This window comes from Acomys minous (genome assembly GCF_964271855.1).
Source record: "Acomys minous genome assembly, chromosome: 12".
In the NCBI taxonomy this organism is placed as follows: Eukaryota; Metazoa; Chordata; class Mammalia; order Rodentia; family Muridae; genus Acomys; species Acomys minous.
The window spans coordinates 98,128,219-98,150,061 of NC_140493.1; the positions used below are offsets into that span (position 1 = coordinate 98,128,219).

Sequence of the window (21,843 nt, forward strand, 5' to 3'; positions counted from 1 at the left end):
AGTCCCAGCGCTTGGGAGGCAGAGGCAGGGGGATCGCTGTGAGTTCGAGGCCATCCTGGTCTACAGAGTGAGTCCAGGACAGCCAAGGCTACACAGAGAAACCCTGACTTGAAAACCAAACCAACCAACCAAACAAACAAACAAAAAGATTAGGCATATAAAACAACTGTGCTTAAAGCAGCTACCTCGAGGTCTGTTAAGATTTCCTCTTTTACACATACACAGTGCTTTAAGAGTAAGTCTGGCTGGGTATGGTTTTCAATACTGTAAAAATCTCGCCGGGGTGGCGGTGGTGCACACCTTTAATCCCAGCACTTGGGAGGCGGAGGCAAGTGGATCACTGTGAGTTCCAGGCCAGCCTGGTCTACAAAGTGAGTCCAGAACAGCCAGGGCTACACAGAGAAACCCTGTCTTGAAAGGAAAGAAGGAAAGAAAGAAAGAAAGAAAGAAATCTCAATGCTGCTAAGACAGGAGGATGTCATGTTCTGGCCTAGCCTGAGCTATATACATAATGAGCCCCTGCCTTGGGGGAAAAAAAAAAGAAAGAAAGGGGGAGGAGGAGGAGGAGGAGGAAAGGCAGACAAGCAGACAGGCTAGATCTAGGACAGTCCTGCCCCTGAGTTAGTTTGCTGAATTTATATTTTCATTCCATAGCCAACTATATTGTGCTGTAGGGTTCTTCACTCTTAACTTTTCAGGTTTTTCATGGTTGAATTCTTCTGGCAGTGAATGAACTACTCCCTCAGTCCCAATCAATGCATTGCTAGAAATCTGGAGGACTATTAAAACAGTATATTTAAGATTGCCACAACTTGACCTTAATTATGTTCTTCATGACCACTGTGTGGCTGTGGTTACAGAGTCTGTCACGATGTTTGGAAATGGGCTTGCTGTGTTACCCTGGCTGGCTGCACGCATGCAGTTATCCTCCTGCAAGGATCTCAAGTGTGGCAATTGATTATAGGCTTGTGCCACCACATCTGACTCAGGGTCTGTCGTTTTACCCCCTGGAATATCAGTCATATAATTTGCAGCAATAGTGTTTTATTGGTCTGTATTGAAGTGTCTTAGCCCATGTGCTCTCTTCATTGCAGATGAACAGGAGGCATTAGACTCAATCATGAAGGACCTGGTGGCCCTCCAGATGAGCCGACGTCCCCGGGTGTCTGGATATGAGACCATGAAGAACAAGGACACAGGTCACCCCAACAGGCAGGTATGTGTGGCTCTAGTACACTTAACAGAGTTGATTGGGGAGAGGTTTCCAAATGAAGAATATATGAGAAGTTAAGGCTACTCTGATTCTAGGCTTGAATGCTGTTGGTCCCTTTCACACCCCTGGTAAAAAATAAATCATACGTAGCAGCCAGGTACAGGTCCATGAGCTGGAGTTCTTGGCACAGCATTTTATCTGTGGAGAATAAGAATAATTCTTCCCCTTGTTATGAAGTCTATATTCATGTACTTCTTTTGCTTTTATTGATTATTTGGCAGATCAGATTCATGATCTGAAACTTAGAAGGTCTTCAGCTACCTTAAAGTATATACTCAGGAAAACGAGTTAGTTTTCACATTAACTTATGTGCAATATAATTAGGAAGGGTAATTCATTCATTAAGTATCACATAACGTTTGTTTGTTTGTTTTGAGACAGAGTTTCTCTGTGAAGTCCTGGCTGTCATGGAACTCACTATGTAGACCAGGCTGGCCTTGAACTTACAAAGATCCACCTGCCTCTGCCTTCCCTAGTGCTGGGATTACAGGCATGCGCCACCACCTCCCAGCTTTCACTTAACATATTTTAAGAGCAATGCTGAGAGATCTTATTATTGTTTTTTCCCATTATTGGCTTGGGTATTTGAGAGTGTCTTTTTATTGAGAGTCATGTGCTGTTTTAGAAAAACATATCCTATTTTCGTTAACCATTAATTTATGTGATGTTGAAATCCTCTCATGTCTGGCATCATTTATCACCGTTTCCTGGGTAAGCTGGCCTTCAGAGAAGAATGGATGGATGGGGTCCCACAGTCTGGTAGCGTCCAGTGCTCTGTGTGATGCCTGTGGTACCCAAGTAGATATGCTTGATGAAAGTTTGCTCAGGACTATCTCCCTGTGGGGGTTTCTTACTATGTAACCTCTTCTCATTTAACCTTGTCTATCAGTTGCTCAGAGTTACAAAGAAATTATAAGGTTTAGAACTTTTTTCTATCTGTGCTCTGCCAGATATACCCTCCCAGAGTATTTCCTGCCTTTAGGAATTCTAGGTTCCCTGGCGGTTACAGGAGTGTTTTTGCTTCGTGTTATAATAGATTAACTTAGAAAGCTGCCTCTATTGTGATTATCTTACAGAACTGATGAATAACAAATTAGGACTCATTCTTACATTTTTCATACATTAATCTGTCAAATCCTGTGGCTTCCCCTTTGCTGCAGTTTACTTGCATTCAAAGCCATGTTGGGAAGGAACATTTTACCAGAAGTGAGTCCCCTCCCCCATGGCTTGAGTCTAATGACCTCACTTTCCTTCCTGTCTTCCTTTGTGGAGTGTGCTTGCGAACATAGCTACAGTTAGCTGGTCTTTTCCTAACTGGACTGTTGGCATGGATAACAATTAGTGGGTGAAAAGAAGGCCCTAAGGATCATTCCAGGAAGTGGCGCAGAGATAGCCCTGGGTAGTTTCATGGGAATCTTGCTAGCGCTTAAAAACTGTTACCAGAAAGTCTTGCTCTTTTTACAAACTTCCTGCTACTATAGATTAAAGTTGGTGGTTGTGAAGATTATGGAATGGAGTAATTGCTAGAAAGTAATAGTAATAAGAGCTGTTGGCTCTTTGCCTCCACAGTTTACTTGAATAACATCAAACACTTTCTGTTGCATGGAGGAAACAAATTGTTAACCTCAGACATTTTTTTTTTTGCAGGGTGGGGGTGGGGGGTTCAAGACAGGATTTCTTTTGTGTAGGCTTGGCTGTCCTGGAATCACTTTGTAGACCAGGCTGGCCTCAAACTCAAATCAGTCCACCTGCCTCTGCCTCCGAGTGCTGGGATTAAAGGCTTGAGTCACCACACCCATCTTAGACTTTTTATTTTAAAGAAATAACACAATAGCAGCTGCTCAGACCTTCTAAACAGCGAGCTCATGTGAAGGGGCTGATGAGAAAAATTTTTGGTGAGGAGCCAAATTACCTGTGAAAGCCGAAATGTCTTTTGTTTTTTTGTGTATGTGTGTTTCGAAACAGGGTCTCAAACTCACAGAGATCCACCTGCCTCTGCCTCCCAAGTGCTAGGATTAAAGGTGTGAGCCACCACTACCCAGTTCTGAAATGTACTTTTAAATTTGCCACTAGTGCTGAAGAGTGGACTTCATTTCCTGGACAAAGTTTGTAGTAGATTGCAGAGATCATTGGTTAGTGTGACCCAAATTCTGTCTTATAAACCATGTCTCACAACAGTATTACTCATCTGCAGCCTCTGTTAGTGCTGTTCACTAAAGGTCTGTGTGGTCAGGAATGTTCCACATCTGTGTTATCTGTTGTGGTAGCCACTGACCACATGCAGCTGTTGAGCAACTGCATTTTCTATTTTCTTTAATTTTAATTAAATTAAATAGCCATATGTGGCTTGTGGCTATTGTATTGGACAAAACAATTTTATAAACAATATGAGAGCCTTTTTCTTGTGGGGGAGATGATAACAAGATATTAAATGCTCAGAAGTGTATAAATTCATTGGCGAATTCATTCCTTCTACATAGCTAATTAGTTTCTACACTCTGATAAGCTTATTAATGAGAATCATCTTTAAGATTGTATTCTTGCAGGAATGCGAAGCTGAAGAGCTAACATTGCTATTTAAAAATTTAATTTCAAGGATCAGAGATAGCTTAGTTGGTAGAATGCATGAGGCTCAGTTCCCAGCACAAAGGTAGGAGTGTGCGCAAGTGTGTGTGTGCATGCATGTGTTGGGAAGCTCAAGGTTTTATGCTAATATCAGGTAAAATGGCAATAAATAAAAAGTCAAGATATCCTTTTCTTTTAATGAAGTCAAGTGGCTTCTTCTGGGGGAGGTAGAAGTTTCTGGAAACTATTCTTTTTTTGTTTGGTTTGGTTTTTTGGGTTATTTTCTGGTTTTTTGAGACAGGGTTTCTCTGTGTAGCCTTGGCTGTCTTGAACTCGCTTTGTAGACCAGGCTGGCTGGCCTCTGCCTCCCAAGTGCTGGGATTAAAGGCGTGCGCCACTGTGCCCAGCTTCTTTAGCAAAATCTTGAAGACAAAAGTGCATTCCTAAGATGCTGAGGGAGGTAGGGGTACAGGAGATACATGGGAAGATAATGAAAAGAGCCTGACAATGTGAGTATGTTGCAGAGATCATTGGTTAGTGTGACAATGTTAATACAGATCCTTACCGTTTGCTATTCTTTTTGTTATAATAACTTAGGCTAGAGATAGTATAAAATAGTGTTTTGGGGTTTTGTTTGTTTGGTCATTTATTATGTGTATGAGTGTTTTATCTGCATGTGTGTGTATCACATACATGACTTGTGCACATGGATGTCAGAAGAGGAAGTGCATCACCTGGAAGTGGAGTTGTTAGCCACCTTGTGGGTACTGGGAATTTAACCCAAGTTTTCTGGAAGAGTAGCCAGTGGCCTTAACTGCTGAGGCATCTCTCTAGCCCATAAAATAGTTTTTTTCGTTACCATCCCCTGCCCCAGGTCTGTATTTAGGAGGACAGGGGGATAAAAAATAAATACCTAATTTAAATAGGTGAGATGTCAAATTGGACTAAAACATGGTAATTTGGATAAAGATCCAAACCACAGAGTTGAAACAAAGGCAATCTAGCATTTTGGCTGGTGGGAAAAATGTTGATTCAACAGTGGAATGGTGTTGGCAGAGGCAAATGGCCATTTAGTGTGAGAATGGAAATACCCAGCTGAGATTGGCACAGCACGAAAAGCAAAAGAGCTGGGTTCAGTGACAGAATTGTTTGGGTGTTAGGCCTGGAAGAACTAGAAAACCTAATTCAAACATCTGCTTGGCAGGGCTTTAGACATCCGATTCCCTAAGTAAACAATTTTGGTATCCAGTTGAAAGAGAAAATACATTTGAGTATAAGTAAGTATTCTAAGTAATTATGAGAGTTCATGGACAGTGGAGTCTCTACTGTAAACTATTTCTTAGGAGATAGGTTTGTGGTTTTTGTAATTTCCCTAGAAGCCAAAACCATAGTTATAGCTGGTTGAACATCTTGGATGTATGACACATCCTGGGTATAGCTGGAACCTGTGCATGGCCTGACAGTCTTTAGCACTCACCAATTCACAGTTCACTGTTTATTAATGAGTGCTAATTCTTCATGGAGCTGACAGCTTAGTGTAGTGGAAAGTACACCTGCCCAATAGTCATAATGCTGTTTGTTAGTCATCTGAGGTTTTTTGTTTTTGTTTTTCCAGACAGGGTTTCTCTGTGTACTAGCCCTGGCTGTCCTAGAACTCGATTTGTAGACCAGGCTGACCTCGAACTCCTGCCTCTGCTTCCTGAGCACTGGGCTTAAAGGTGTGTGCCACCACACCTGGCATGTTATCACCTCTTGACACAGAGTTTTATGATGGCAGTTAACAATGTCGCCACCTATAAACATGTATATAAGCAACACTTAATAAAAGTTTGCAGAACTTTCACAGGAAGATTTGGAGTAGAGCCAGGAAATAACAGAACTATTGATTTCTAGTCACAACAATTGTACTGAAGTAATTCAGATAACTTTGGTGAACCTTAGTTTTTCCGTTTGAAATATAGGCACTTAATGCACATTGTTTCCACTTGAGAGTTTTGCAAGATCAGAGAATGTATTTTGCACGTTATAAAAATGTATAAATGTAAAGCAGTAGTAATTATATAATTTCTTCTGTGTTCTACCACTATGGATTTGAGCTTTGGGGAAACTCCTAACCAGAACTATGCATGTTGTTGTGGAACTGAAAGTGTTAAGGTTTTGGTGCCTTTTTTGGCTTGTCATTACTATCTAATTAATGGTCTTTTGCAAACTTCTGGGTTGTGTTTGTTTTGTTGTGATTTTGTTTTTTCAAGACAGGGTTTCTCTGTGTAGCCTTGACTGTTCTGGACTTGCTTTGTAGACCAGGCTGGCCTCGAACTCTCAGAGATCCACCTGCCTCTGCCTCCTGAGTGCTGGGATTAAAAGTGTGTGCCACCACCACCTGGCCAAAATTCTGAATTTAGTCCAATTTCTGAAGATCAAATTGGAAAAAAAAAAGACAATCCTTATTTCCATAAACTCTTTCTCTTCCATCTTACTAATCTTCTCTATGCTTGCATGGATTCCAAAGTCAAAATCTGATTCTTCAGGGATTCACTGGTGAGTATGCCCGTGTGGGAAAGCTGCTTTCTTTGTGGCAGGCACAAAGCAAGGAAGGGCCTGGGTTATCAGTTCCAGGCCAGAGAACTCTAGGAGAGGTTAGCCTTACTGAGCCAGAGACTGAGTTGTTCTGCGGCAGACCCACTCTTAACTCTTCTTTTTCAGAGGTTGTTGATAAGGAGGGCTGGGCAGCTTGAAGATTGGACACACGCAAGCCTAGGACTGCCTCCATTAGTTTCTTATGACTTCACCGAGTCACATTTATAAAACAAAACAAAACAAAACAAAACAAAAAACAAACAAAACCTATACTTTTGTTTCCCTTTTCATTTAACCTATTTACTATCTTTGGCAAAAGGATTCCAGTTCCAAATGTGCAAGGAAGCACCCCAAATATATATAGTAAGTAGCCTACCATGATGGCATATTCCTTTAATCTCAGAAGTCCAAAGCCTGGGTGCACACATTGAGGGAGAGGTAAGAGAGGCGTGAAAGAGGAACCAATGAAGAAGCAGAAGTGGTTAAAGTGCTGTTAAGTTCTTAGGGCTGGAACCAAGTCACAGAAGTCAGAGGAGGCTAGGCTACCAGTTGAGATGCTTTAGCTAAGTCCAGGAGAATAGTGAAGGGGTTGAGCATAGTTGTCTGTTTATGAACGTTCCTTATTTGTGGCTTGTTATTACCAGCTTGACAGGAGAAACTCAGATTTGGGAACTTGCCTGATCTGGGCATATGATGATGTAACTTGAAGCCTGTTCTAAAATGGCTATTATTGCACCAGAAAAGGCATCTTTTTATGCGCTGTTTTACTACTTTTGGGCTTGGTTAGACTTCAGAAGGAGTGATTCTGGGTTTGGAGTAAAAGTTCAGTTCCTTTCTGTTAACATAGAGCAGCACTTGAGTTTTGGCCTACCCTGGAATAGATTAGTTCCTTCAGACCTTTAATCCATAATTTTAATTATGTTTATTCTGTGCATGCATGTGTGCATGCGTGTGCGTGCTCATGCGCTGAGATCAGAGGGCAACTTTAAAGATGTGGTTCTTTTCCTCCCACTGTGTGGGTATTGGGATTGATCTCAGGTTTGGTGACAGGTACCTTTTCCAGCCAAGCCATCTCACTGGTCCCTGTGGCTCTGACATTCTTTTATTCTAATTTAGTGATTCATAAGGTATGGTCTGTCGACCCTGTAGGATACTCCTTTGGCCCTTTAAAAGACAGTGGGAGTATATGTAGTTAAAACTCTTTGCATAGGCCGAGTGTGGTGGTGCACGCCTTTAATCCCAGCACTCGGGAGGCAGAGGCAGGCGGATCGCTGTGAGTTCGAGGCCAGCCTGGACTACAAAGTGAGTCCAGGACAGCCAAGGCTACACAGAGAAACCTTGTTTCGGGAAAAAAAAAACTCTTTGCATAATAATACTATGATGTTACACCCTTTTCAATTCATCCTCTTAAGGATGTACAGTGGGATTTTCCAGGGGCTTCGTGATATAAGTTATTATAATAGATTGAAAGCAGAAATGGGCATGAAAATCCTGTTATCTTAGGCTGTGCATTAAAGAGATTTGCATTAAGTCACTATTTTTGAAATATTAATATTTTACTCTAAACACATAATGAATTTATGTGTTAACAAAGTATAAGTTTTCACATATATGAAATCTCTTTGGGAGTATCAATAATTTCTAGGGTGTATATTAGAACCAATATTCCATTTCAAGGATTGGAAAGGAATTTTAGCCTCATAATCCCCTGGGAAAAGGAAGTCCTTAATGCATACTTCCTTCCTTGCAAACTTCCTCCCTTTTTTGTGGTGTGTGTTCACTTCTGTGTGTTTACCCCTAACTAAGAAGTTATTTACGGGCTGGGCTTGGTGGCGCACGCCTTTAATCCCAGCACTTGGGAGGCAGAGGCAGGCAGATCGCTGTGAGTTTGAGGCCAGCCTGGTCTGCTAAGCAAGTCCAGGACAGCCAAGGCTACACAGAGAAACCCTGTCTCGAAAAAACCAAAAGACCAACAAAACAAAACAAAAAAGAAGTTATTTACAATTGATATCTATTGGCAAAGTGAAAAATCAATTTTTTTCGAATGGAGTGTTATTGGGAATTTCAACCTCACTCCATGCTCAGGAATAGCTGGCCAGCACAAAATGAACTTTTGTCTTATTTTGGCATTTTGTTTTGTTCTACTGATTTTTTATTTGTTTTGAATTTTAGTTTTGTGACTTTTGTAGGTGTCTTAGGTAGTGTTCTGTTACTGTGAAGATGCACTAAGGCAACTCTTACAATGAAGCATTTGCTGGGTGGTGGTATACGCCTTTAATCCCAGAGCTTGGGAGGCAAGATCTCAAGTTAGCCTGGTCTACAGAGCGAGTTCCAGGACAGCCAGGGCTTCACAGAGAAACCCTGTCTCAAAAGAGAAGAGGAGGAGGAGGAGGAGGAGGAGGAGAAGGCATTTAATTGGGGGCTTATTTATAGTTTTAGCTGGTTAGTCTCTGATCGTATGGCGTGAAGCAGACAGGTGTGCTGCAGCAGTAGCTGAGAACTACACCCTCATCCTTAAGCAGTAGTCAGGTTGAGGGTATTGAGGGCCTGGCATGGTCATCTGAAACCTCAAAGCCAGGGCTCCTCATCCTCCCCAAGTAGTTCTACTAACTGGGGACCAAGCATTCAAATATATGAGTCTGTGCAGGCCATTCTGGTTTAAACCACCACAATGGTTCTGTTTATTTTTGAAACAGTGAGAGAACACAAAGTTGGATGGGTGGGAAGTTCTGGGAGGAGTTGATTAAAAATATTGTATTAAAAATTTTAAAGAAAAGGCCGGGTGTGGTGGCGCACGCCTTTAATCCCAGCACTCGGGAGGCAGAGGCAGGTAGATCTCTGTGAGTTCGAGGCTATCCTGGTCTACAGAGCGAGTTCCAGGACAACCAAGGATACGCAGAGAAACCTTGTCTCCATAGAACAAACAAACAAACAAAACAAAAAACAAAACAAAAACAAAACAAAAAACAAAAAAATGCAGGGGGGGCTTAGAACAGAATTAAAAATATATATATTCTATTAATTTATTCATAGTACATCTCAATTGTTATCCCATCTCTTGCATCCTACCATTCTTCCCTCCCTTCCATTTTCCCCTTACTCCCCTCCCCCATGACTGTGACTGAGGGGGACTTCCTCCCCCTGTATATGCTCACAGGGTATCAATACCCTGCTATCCTTCCTTTGACTGCCGCCAGGCCTCCCCATCCAGAGGATGTGGTCAAATATGGGGCACCAGAGTTCATGTGAAAGTCAGTCCCCACTCTCCGCTCAACTGTGGAGAATGTCCTGTCCATCGGCTAGATCTGAGTAGGGGTTCGAAGTTTACTGCACTGATAGTCCTTGGCTGGTGCCATAGTTTGGGCAGGACCCCGTGCCCAGATCCGCCCGTCATAATGATCTACCCCTAGGTTTCTAGGACCCTCTGGGTCCTTCTATTTCCCCATTCTCCCTTGATTCTCTCATCTAGAGTACCAATAGAAAGTCTTCCCCTCTGTCCCACTTTCCTGGTAAACAAAGACTTTCTTGGGACATGCCCCTTGGGCTAGTGTCCAGATATAAGTGAGTATATACCATTTGACTCTTTAGAACAGAAATTTTAAGCTTGAAGAAAAGAATTAACTTTTCTGAGTGGAGAAACTGGAACAGGAACCATTAGGTATTTAATTAATGGTAATGTTTGCCAAGTGCCTAAAGGACTATCCATGCCTTAGTGGAAACTCAGAGAATTCTCTAACCTATCTGTGATTTCTTCTGGCAGAGTGACGTCAGAATCAAGTTTGAACACAGTGGGGAGAGACGGTAAGTTGTCTTCTGCTAAGTAAGTAGTAGTGTTAATGTATGCTGAAGTCCTGGGACAGCACTGAGCTCAGAAAACTACTTCTAGTTTCTCTCTTAATTAATTTACTTTTTTTGTTAATGTTTTTGTTACATTTTTTAAAAGATTTATTTATTTATTACATATACAGTGCTCTGCCTGCATGTGTGCCTGCACACCAGAAGAGGACTCCAGATCTCATTACAGATGGTTGTGAGCCACCATATAGTGGCTGGGAACTGAACTCAGGACCTCCGGAAGAGCAGATAGTGCTCTTAACCTCTGAGCCATCTCTCCAGCCCAGTTATAATTATTTCAAAAAACAAAAACCAAGGTGGAAATTCTCAATGGAGAAAATTGTGATTTCACTTAATCCTCTGCTCATCATGGAGTGCTTAGGACCCTGTGTTGTGGATATGGTGTCTGTGCACCTAAATGTGTTTTCAGTGTCACCACAAACCCCCTTTTGCTTATCTCCCATGTGTTTTCTCCTTTCTCCTTTTCTTTGTGTATTTCCTTAGTTACTTTTCTATTGCTATGTTAAAACACCAGTGTGGAGGCAACTTAGACAAGAAAGTTTAATTGGGCTTACGGTTTCAGAAGGTTAGAGTTCATGATAGGGGAGCAAAGGCATGGTGGTAACAATAGCTGAGGGCTCATATTTTGATTCAGAAGTAGGAGGTGGATAGAGGTAATTTGGACTGTTAAGAGTCATTTGAAACCTCAAAGTCCACCCCTAGTGACACAGCTCCTCCAACAAGGCCCCACTTCCTAACCCTTTCCACCAGTGAGGATCCAGTATCCCAGCATGAGCCTGTAGGGGATTCACATTCAGAGCACCCCCGAGGGCTAGCCAGCCTTCCCACAGGAAGGTCACGGTCTTGCTGTAGGCATGTCAGTACCTCTACTTCTTTTCTTTATTTGGAGAGTTCTGCAGTTGATGTGTTTCAACCCACTTTGAAGGCAGCACCAAAGGAGATGGATAGTTGTTGTTCTCCCTCAAAAAGACCCATTCTCAGAGAAGCGCCCTGTTAAAAGTACTGTGGAAATGACAAGTCTGCAGAGCCAGGGTCCTGCTGCTGCTCTGAGTTCTAGGGCTACTCTATACCTGGATGAGGGAAGAGCTGAGCTCTGCCGCCCGATTGCAAACCCTGTGTCTTGACAGAAGCAAGGAAGTTAGCTGCCATGTCATCATTAGCACTCTTTAGTTTCTGGTTCTTGAGGGATGACCAAACTTGGAGCACCAGACTTTTCAGAAGTGGGTATGGAACCAAAAGCTCAATTGTGTTGGAGCTTAATTATGCTGTTATGGTCCCCTGAGTTCCCTGTCCGGTGGTCTGCAGGTTCAGTGAGTAGACTTAACTATGAAAGTGTATGTGTTTGATTTCAGAGAAGCTGCCAGATAGAAACCACAAGTATTTACGGTAGTCAGGCAGGAATGGCTTTCTGAAGCCCTGAGCCACAGAATGCTGCTCTCAGGGTTTTGAAAATCTATCTTCTCTTTTAAGGAGTTGTTTTCAGGAAGCACAGCATTTCACTGTTTGTACATTATGTGTATAACTGAGCACTTAAGAGAGTTACTACCAGAGAGCCAAGCATAAGCTGTTCTGTGCCAGGCAGCTCCCATCCCATGTGTTTCATCTTTTAGGATTTTTTGCAGAGACTCAGTTTTTACAGAGAAGTAGTATCTTTCCTTCTTTTATTTCCTTTAATTTTTTAAATCTGTTGTGTGTCAGTGTTTTGCCTGCATGTTTATCTGTGAATCACTTGTGTACTTGGTGCCTGAGGAGGGCAGAGAGGGCATTGTATCCCCTGGAGCTGGAGCTAGGATGTTAGTTACTCTGTGGGTGCTGGGAATCAAACTCTAGTTCCACTGGAAAAATAGCCAATGCTCTTAACTCCTGAATCATCTCTCCAGCCCCAGTATCTTTATAAATGTAGGCCCCTGTAGAATTGAAGTTTACAGAAAAGGTGAAAGAAGTAGTGACTTGTCCCATTGTCTAGGCATTCACTTTCATAGGTAGACTTCCGTTTTAGAAGGGTAGGACCTTTTCCAGCCAAGCCTCTGTCTCCTGAGTGCTGGGATTAGAGGTGTGCGCCACCAGTCTGGGCAGGAGTTTAAGTTTTTGTTGTCAGAACAAGTGTCCTATCACTTAGCTTTATCCCCTGTCTAGCAAGACAGATTTGACAGCAAAATTATTTTCTGTGGTTATTTGAATATGCATGTTCCCCATAGGCTTCTATATTTGAGTATTAGATTTCCGGTTACACTGTTTAGGAAGTCTTGAGGGGTGTGGGTTGGAAGAAGTATGCCACTGTGAGTGGGCTTTGAGGTTTCAAAAGCTCATGGCAGACCCAGCATCTGTCTGCTGCTTGTGGATGAGATTCATCGCTCCAGCATCACGCCTGCCTGCCCCATCATGACGGTCGTAGGCGCACCCTCTGACTGTAAGCAAGCACCCAGTTAAATGCTTTCTTTTTAAGTTGGTTGGTTATGGTGTCTTTCCACAGCAACAGAAAGTGACTAAGACACTTTCTAAATTATACGGTTAACCAACATTCTTGTTCTCTGTTAGAATTATAGCATTTAGCCGGCCTGTGAGATTCGAAGATGTGGAGCACAAGGTGACAGCAGTGTTCGGGCAGCCTCTTGATTTACATTATATGAACAATGAGGTGAGGAAGGTGGATGGGGAAGGGCCAAGAGGTACAGCCATGTGCATTTTCTCACTTCTTTCCTGAAAATATTTTAGTTTGTTTTCTCCTCTTCCTCTTCCTCCTCATCTTTCTTCATTCATTCATTCATTCATTTATTTATTTATTTATTTATATTGGTTTTCGAGACAGGGTTTCTCTGTGTAACAAGCCCAGGCTATCCTGAATCTTACTCTGTAGACCAGGCTGGCCTCGAACTCAGAGATCTGCCTGCCTCAGCTTCCCAAGTGCTGGAATTAAAGTGTGTGCCTCCAAGCCTGACAGTTTGTTTCTTTAATTTATCATCTGCAGGTTTTCTGTTTCTGGAGCCTCTTATTAATTGCAACAACAGGGATTTTTATTTACTAGATGAGAAATTATTTAGTAACAAGTAATCAAATATTCCATGGTAGGATAAAATATGGTAGCAGAGCCAAGGCTTCTTTTTATTTGTTGTTTTTCTTTTTCTTTTCCCTCTATATTATATTACACACACACACACACACACACTTTATATATTTAGAAATGATCCCTGAAAGTTTAGTCTTTCCTTTATATTTTGCAATTTTTGTTGTTGTTGTTGTTGTTGTTGTTGTTGTTGTTGTTGTTGTTGTTGTCCTCAGCACAGCCTTAACGAAAGTGGGAATTATAGCAGGGGCTGGCAAGGTATAAAGAACTAGGGCAGGATCATCTATTATGGTATAAGAGCTGGCTTCAGCATATAAAAAAGCTAGATTCTCTTTCAGGAGTTAATTCTGATTGTAGTTTCAAAAAAGTTAGCATCTAATACATCAACTAACTACTTACTCTGTTCCTTTCTCCAATAGTCTTTATCTTTCATGTTCCAAATTGCACCTAGGAAGGAATTCTTTTGAATATTACTTGAGCCACGTGCGGTAGGTGACACAGGCCTGTAATCCCAGCACTGGGGCAGGGGGTTTGGGGGGTAGGTACCTGGGGCAGGTGGATCTCTGAGTTTGAGGCTAGTCTGGTCTACAAAGTGAATCCAGGACAGCCAAGACTACATAGAGAAACCCTGTAATTGCAATAGAAAACATATATCTTAAGGGAAATATGTGAGGGACAGTTGACTTGAGTCTGCTGTACAGGTGCTTTAGCACCAAGCCACATCCTTAACCTCTTACTGTGTAGTTCCATATTTAATAACAGGTTAGAAAATTTCTCCATGGTTTAGTCCCTGAGCTGCTGGTTACTGAGAAGTGTTAAAGATTTTGGGGGTGTTTTTTTGTTGTTGTTGTTGTTGTTGTTGGGTTTTTTGGTTTTTTTGTTTGTTTGTGTGTGTGTGTGTGTGTGTGTGTGTGTGTGTGTGTTTTAGAGACAGTCTCAGTGTGAACCTGATGCTATCTTTGAACTCATGATCTTGCTGCTTCAGGCTCCTGTGTCTGGGATGACAGGTGTGCACCCGCACGTGGCCTTAGCTGCTGGGGTTTGTTTTGTTTTTAGACAAGATGGTGCTAAGTAGTCCATGCTAGCCTTCAGATTGTAGCCTTTTTGCTTTTGCCTCTCCATTATTGGCATTATAATTGACATGCCCCAGGTGACCACACCTAGCGATCTGTAGGTTTTTTTAAATAAATTTTTTGAGGGTTTTGTTTTTGTTTTTGTTTTGTTTTGTTTTAGGGTTAAAGTAATGTGAATTTTATTTTATTTTTTTATTAATTCATTCATTTTGCATCTCAATAGTTATCCCATCCCTTATATTCTCCCATTCCTCACTCCCTCCTGCTTTCCCCCAACTCCCCTCCCCTATGACTGTGACTGAGGGGGACCTCCTGCCCCTGTATATGATCATAGGGTATCAAGTCTCTTCTTGGTAGCCTGCTATCCTTCCTCTAAGTGCCACCAGGCCTCCCCATCCAGGGGACGTGGTCAAATATGGGACACCAGAGTTCATGTGAAAGTCATTCCTCACTCTCTGCTCAACTGTGGAGAATGTCCTGACCATTGGCTAGATCTGGGTAGGGGTTCGAAGTTTACTGCACTGATAGTCCTTGGCTGGTGCCATAGTTTGAGCAGGACCCGTGGTCCCAGATCCGCCCGTCATAATGTTGTTCTTGTAGGTTTCTAGGACCCTCTGGGTCCTTCTGTTTCCCCATTCTCCCATGCTTCTCTCACCTAAAGTCCCAATAGGATGTCCTTAAATAAAATTTTTGGGTATGGCAAATTTGGTAAGTAAATCACTAACTGTAGTTTATTAAAAAAATATAGATGTAGCCAGGTGGTGGTGATGCACGCTTTTTAATCCCAGTACTTGGGAAGCAGAGGCAGGTGGATCTCTGAGTTCCAGGACAGCCTGGTCTACAGAGTGAGTTCCAGGACAGCCAGGGTTACACAGAGAAGCCCTGTCTCTAAAAACCAAAAGAAAAAAAAGAAAAAAGAAAAAAAGAAACCAGCTCAGGGACTAAATTATAGAGAAATTTTCTAATTTGCTATCATTTCAGTTAGCTCTCTTAAGACCTCATAGAAGCCAATGAAATTGTTTTTCTCCAAACATATTTATAGTTTTTGTTTTTGCAAACTAAAGCATTGAGATAGATTTGTATTTTGTATGATTTCATTTTTCTGTGTCCTGTTGTTGCAGCTCTCCATCCTCTTGAAAAACCAAGATGATCTTGATAAAGCAATCGACATCTTGGATAGAAGCTCAAGCATGAAAAGCCTTAGGATACTTCTGTTATCCCCAGACAGAAACCATGTAAGTGGCTCAGCAACTGAAGACAGAGCGGATCTTCCTACAGTCTTGCCTTGCTTACTTGACAGAACTTTGTGTTTCTTAGCCAAAATAAGAGTGTAACATTTGGTCCAGCCCCATCAGTGACCAGCAAGTTTTCTACATTTGATTTCACTAGGAGCCAGATTGTTTCTTAGAGTCGGCTACAGCAGGAGGGGGCGGAGGGAGGATGGGAAGGGGATGGACGGATGGAGGTTTCTCACACACACACACACACACACACACACACACACACACACACACACACATTCTCTCTCTCTCTCTCTCTCTCTCTCTCTCTCTCTCTGTCTGTCTCTCTCTCTCCCTCCTTTGATTAGATTTTGACCTAAATAAGAGATCATTTGTGTAACATAGAGGCTAGCAAAGACTCGCATGCTTTTTAAACCCGACCTCTACAATTCAGTAGCCTTGCCTTGCCTTTGAGACACATATGAAAAATATACTTTTACTTCCGTTCATTGGAAAAAATGGTCATAGAGTTTACAACCTTAAAGCAGCTGCTTTCCCAAATGTCTGGGAACCATGCCATACACACTTCTCTAGTGAGTGGTCCCTCTGGGTGTCCACCTTGCAATCTTGACCTGCCTGCCATTACTGCAGATGGGTATTCCTGAAGGTTCCTTGGCATTCTTTCCTGTCTTAAACTAACTGAGGACAGTCAGTGTGGTCATATGAGAAGGATGGACATGAAAGACCAGAATAGTTTAGGCCAGTTAGCCCTATACTACCATTGCGTTTCCTTTTTTGTTTTTGAGATAGAGGGAGAGAGGTACAGAGACAGAGAAACAGAGAGAGAGAGACAGACGGACAGATGGATGAACTGACACTGGCCCTAAAGTAGGCTTTTGAACCTCAACCCCCACACCTAGTGACACATTTTCTATAACAAGGCCACACTGCCTAATCTTCCAGTCCTCAAACAATCCCATTTCTTGGTGACTTACGTGTTTAGAGATGTGAGCCTGTGGAAGCCATTTCCATTTACACCACCATAGTCACCAGCTGCCGCTACGTTAGCTTCCCAGTCTCATCTCCTTCACATTCTCCAGCCTCTTTCCTCCTTGTCTGCAGCCAGCCTGTCCTGTCTTCTGTTTGACCTTATCTACTACAGTGTATCAGCATTCTTAGTTGTGGCTGTTTTTATTGTTCTAGTCCTTCAGTTTGGATGTAGTTTTCATGCTAGTTCTTACTCTGTTTATTAATTGCCTTCTCATTGTAAGTCATATCACAAGAGATTATAAACTCCCTAAGAACAGGAGCTGTATCATTGTTTTGAGACACTTTCCCATCATTTCTCTAAATAATACATGAAATGCTTTTTAAACTCTGTCTTTAGTATTTTCAATTCTGCAACGAAACACTGTGACCAAAACACAAGTTGGGGAGGAATGTTTGGTTTACACTTCCATTTCTCTGTTCATCCTTGAAGGAGGGCATGTTAGGAATTCAGTCAGGCCAGGAACCTAGAGGCAGAAGCTGATGCGGAGTCTGTGGAGGAGTGCTGTTACTGGCTTGTTCCTCATGGCTTTCCTGAGCCTCCTTTGTCATAGAACCCAGGGCCACCAGCTCAGTGATAGCACTGCAATAGGCTGGGCCCTCCTCCTTCAACCACTAGTTAAGAAAAAGCCTTACAGCTGGATGTTATGGAGGCATTTTCTTAATGAGGGTTCTCTTCATTCAGGTGACATAAGACCAGCCAGCACAAACTCTAAGCAAAAGCTGATCATTTTAACAAGCCTCCCTTTCTTATAAAAGAGGTTGCATTAGCAATTTAGGCAAATTATTGCCTGCCTGAAAACTGCCACCTTTGACTTGCTGTGATTTCCATAGTCCTCTGTTCCCCTGATGAGACCTTAAAAACAACTAGTTACTTACATCCACATCCCAGTTACCAAGAGATAGGTAAGATAAAGCTATGGCACAGAATTATTTAAAAGATGACCGACTGATTATCTGAGCTCTGACACTCATGGTATTGCATAGGACAAATGTTACACAAACGTCTTGTCCTATAATATCTTTTTTTTTCCCTTTTTTTTTTTTTTTTTTTTTTTTTTTTTTGAGACAAAGTTTCTCTGTGTAGACCAGGCTGGCCTCGAACTCAGATAGATCCACCTACCTCTGACTCCCTGACTGCTGAGATTACAGGCATGTGCCACAGCGCCTGGCTTCGGGTCCTATAATTAATTTAAAGCAATGGTTCTTAACCTGTGGGTCACAATTCCTTTGGGGATCAAATGATCCTTTCACAGGGTCACTTAAGCAATTGGAAAACAGATATTTACATTGCCATTCATAATAACAATACCAAAATTACAGTTATGAAGTAACAATGAAAATAATTTTATGGTCAGGGGTCACCACAACATGAGGAAGTATTTTAAAGGGTTGCAGCATTAGGAAGGCTGAGAACCACTGATTTAAAGTTCCACATTTAATCAGGTGGTGGTAGTGCAGGCCTTTAGTCCCAGCACTCGGGAGGCAGAGGCAGGTGGATCTCTGAGATTGAGGTCAGCCTGGCCTACAAAGTGAGTCCAGGACAGCCAAGGCTACACAGAAAAACACTGTCTCAAAAAAAAAAAAGAAAGAAAGAAAGAAAGAAAAAAGTTCCACATAAAAAAAACATAGCTAAGCCGAGCATGGTGGCGCACGCCTTTAATCCCAGCACTCGGGAGGCAGAGGCAGGTGGATCGCTGTGAGTTTGAGGCCAGCCTGGTCTACAAAGCGAGTCCAGGAAAGCCAAGGCTAACACAGAGAGACCCTGTCTTGAAAAACCAATAAACAAACAAACAAATAAATAAAATAAAAAAGCAAAGCTCTTGTACGTGGTCCTCTCACCATATACATTTTTTAGTTCATTTCTGCACATACCTCTTGAATTTCTAACTTATGTGTACATACTTTATGTAATGTTTTCAATGCCAGTCCTGCAAGTCTCTTAAGTTATGCTTTTACCTAATATTGTCATGAACATTTTTCCAGTATCTAATCTTCATAATTATAATTTATAATGACACATAATTTCCTTGATAAGATATACTATAATTACATAGCATAACTTTTTGGGAGGATACTACTGGAAATGTAAGCTGCTTCTATTTTTAGCATTAACAAATATTTACATTTAACAATAACAGTGGAGGCCAAGTAGGGTGGTATGTGCCTTTAATCACAGCACTTGGGAAGCTGCAGCAGACAGATTTCTGTGATTTTGAGGCCACCAGCAATGAGAACCTGTCTCAAAAAGTGATGATAATGGTGGTGATGAAGAAGAAAAGAAATAAAAATTGGATAACAAGTCACTCAGTGGGCAAAAGCTGTTGCCATTAAGCCTGGCAACCTGAGTTCTGTTCTGAGGACCCACATGGTGGAAAGAGAAACAACTCCCAAAAGTTGTGTTCACACACATGCCATGGCATGCATATACCTTTACAGGTACACATACACATAGAATAAAGTTAAAAATAAAGATCAGCCAGAGCAACATGATGAGACTCTGTCCCCCAATAAATAAGTAAATTTTAATTAAATTTAAAAATTGTAGGGCTGGAGAGATGGCTCAGAGGGCACTGACTGCTTTTCCAGAGATCCTGAGTTCAGTTCCCAGCAACCACATGGTGGCTCACAACCATCTATAACATGATCTGATGCCTCTTCTGGCCCGCAGGTGTACATGCAGGCAGAGCATTGTATCGTTGTATACATGCTAATAAAGATTAAAAAAATTTTTTTTAGCCAGGCATGGTGGCCCATGCCTTTAATCCCAGCACTTGGGAGGCAGAAGCAGGTGGATCTCTGTGAGCCTGGTTTTCAAAGTGAGTCCAGGACAGCCAGGGCTCCACAGGGAAACCCTGTCTCATAAAAACAAACAAAAAATTGTTAAAAGAAAAGAAATAAGAAATATAGCACCTGGGAGGCAGAGGTCAGTGGATCGCTGTGGGTTTGAGGCCAGCCTGGTATACAAAGGGAGTCCAGAACACCCAAGGCTACACAGAGAAACCCTGTCTCAAAAAAAAAAAAAAAAAAAAAAAGCAGGGCTGGAGAGATGGCTCAGCGGTTAAGAGCACTGACTGCTCTTCCAGAGGTCATGAGTTCAATTCCCAGCAACCACATGGTGGCTCACAACCATCTATAATGTGATCTGATGTGCATTGTATACATAACAAATAAATAAATCTTTAAAAAAAAAAAGCAAAAAAATGTGCTCGCTTTGGCAGCACATATACTAAAATTGGAACGATACAGAGAAGATTAGCATGGCCCTGCGCAAGGATGACATGCACATTCGTGAAGCATTACATATTTTTGACGTGAACTCTGGTGCCCCATATTTGACCACCTCCCCTTGGTGGGGGAGGCCTGGTGGCACAAAGAATAAGCAGACTACCAAGGTGAGACTTGATAGCCTATGACCATACAGTGGAGGAGGAGGTCCCCCGTGGGCTTATACCTCGGAAGGAATAGTGTAAAAGCAGGAGGGAGGGAACAACGGGAGGATACAAGTGATGGGATAACAATTGAGTTGTAATCTGAATAAATTAATTAAATAAAAATATAATAAAAATTTAAAAAAAGAAAAAAGAAAAGAAATAAAAGTAGAGGACATTGAGATGGTAGCCCTCATGACCTGAGTTTGATCCCTGGAGCCTACATAGTAGAAGGAGAGAACTGACTCACATAAACTACCCTCTGACTTCTACAAATGCACACATAAATAAACACACAAATAAGTAGTTATTTTTAAGTAAATAGGTTTTTTTTTTAAAGGAAGAGCAGTCAAGGAAGATACCCATTATTAAGCCAAGTCATCTACATATATGTACACATGAACATGAAGTATTAGTTCTTTTAATTCTCCCCCCCTCCTTTTTTTTTTTTTTTTTTTTTTTTTTGGGAGACAGAGTTTCTCTGTGTAGCCTTGACTGTCCTGGACTCCTTTTGTAGACCAGGCTGGCTTTGAACTAACAGAGATCTGCCTGCCTCTGCCTCCCAGAGTGCTGGGATTATAGGCATGTGCCACCATGCCTGACTTAATTTCCAATTTTTCACTAACCATGTTTTTATTTTTGAAAAATGAAATGGGCCTGGGCTTGGTGGTGTACGGCTTTAATCACGGCGGTCAGGAGGCAGAAGTAGGCATATCTCTCCGGGAGTTCGAGGCTGGTCTGGTCTACATAGTGAGTTCCAGAACTGCTGGAGCTATATAATAGAGAGACTCTGTCTCAAGAAAAGAAAAATGAAATATAAACTATAAAGTAGACAGACTGGCGTTTGTAACCAGTTCACTGGTGAGATGCTTGCCTGGCAAGTACAAGGCCCTGGCCCTGTGTTTAACCCCCATCCACAGAAACAAAAAAGAAAAAATGGACACTTATAAACTGTAAGACCGTAGTTTTTTGTTGTTATATATTCAGTTCATGCCAACTACTCTGCCAGATTGCTGTGAAATGTGCATTACTGGTTACCTGAGAGGACCAGTGTGGTATTAGTTCATAGCCTGGTCCCTGAGCTCACACTGAAGTGCACCACTCCAGGATGCTGTGTCTTCGGTCTTCAGTTCTTGTCTGATAAATGTTGGTTGCTTGTCTGCTGTGAATCTTCATTTTTGCAGTTGCCTCATCCAGCCTTTGTTGCCATTTGTTTGTTTACTTATTTTGAAGCAGCCTCTAGCTCAAGCTTCTTTTGTCCTTCTTGATCCTCCTGCCTCTACCTCCAGAGTGCTGGAGTCATAGGTGTACAACACCATGTCTAGTTCTACTCAGAGCTGGAGATTGAACCGAATTGTGTATTGCTATTTTGCCCGCACTACATGTGTGCTTGGTGCGCGAGGAGGCCAGAACAGGATGTTTCATCCCCTGGAACTAGAGTCACCAACAGCGTGAGCTGTCTGTCGTGTGGGTGCTGAGGATCAATAATGCCTTGGCCCTCTGGAAGAGCAGCCAGCGCTCTTATCTTCTGAACCATCTCTCCAGGGTGCCCCCCAGCCCAGTTTATAGATTTTTTTAAAACAGAAGGTTAGAATATATGTTCTTCAATGCATTTCAAATCCATGCTGGCAAGATTCAGTCAGTCCTCACTATCTGAAAGGCTTTTGCATCTAAGCAGAGGGCCTTGGACACTCATTGTGTAGCTTTCTGTGACTGCAGGCCTGTGGGCCCTCCCTCC

The 21,843-nt window shown here is 42.1% G+C and overlaps 1 protein-coding gene across 2 annotated transcripts in view; it reads left to right on the top strand.

Annotated features, from left to right (window-relative positions):
• The window catches only part of MAP3K3 (mitogen-activated protein kinase kinase kinase 3), a 67,995-nt gene that overhangs the window by 13,677 nt on the left and 32,475 nt on the right, over positions 1–21,843 (top strand). For both annotated transcript variants that reach the window (XM_084748528.1, XM_084748527.1), the window contains exons 2-5: positions 1,095–1,216; positions 10,176–10,216; positions 12,809–12,908; positions 15,529–15,642. In XM_084748528.1, coding sequence (XP_084604654.1) covers positions 1,095–1,216; positions 10,176–10,216; positions 12,809–12,908; positions 15,529–15,642 — 377 coding nt within the window. The remainder of the gene's footprint in view (positions 1–1,094; positions 1,217–10,175; positions 10,217–12,808; positions 12,909–15,528; positions 15,643–21,843) is intronic.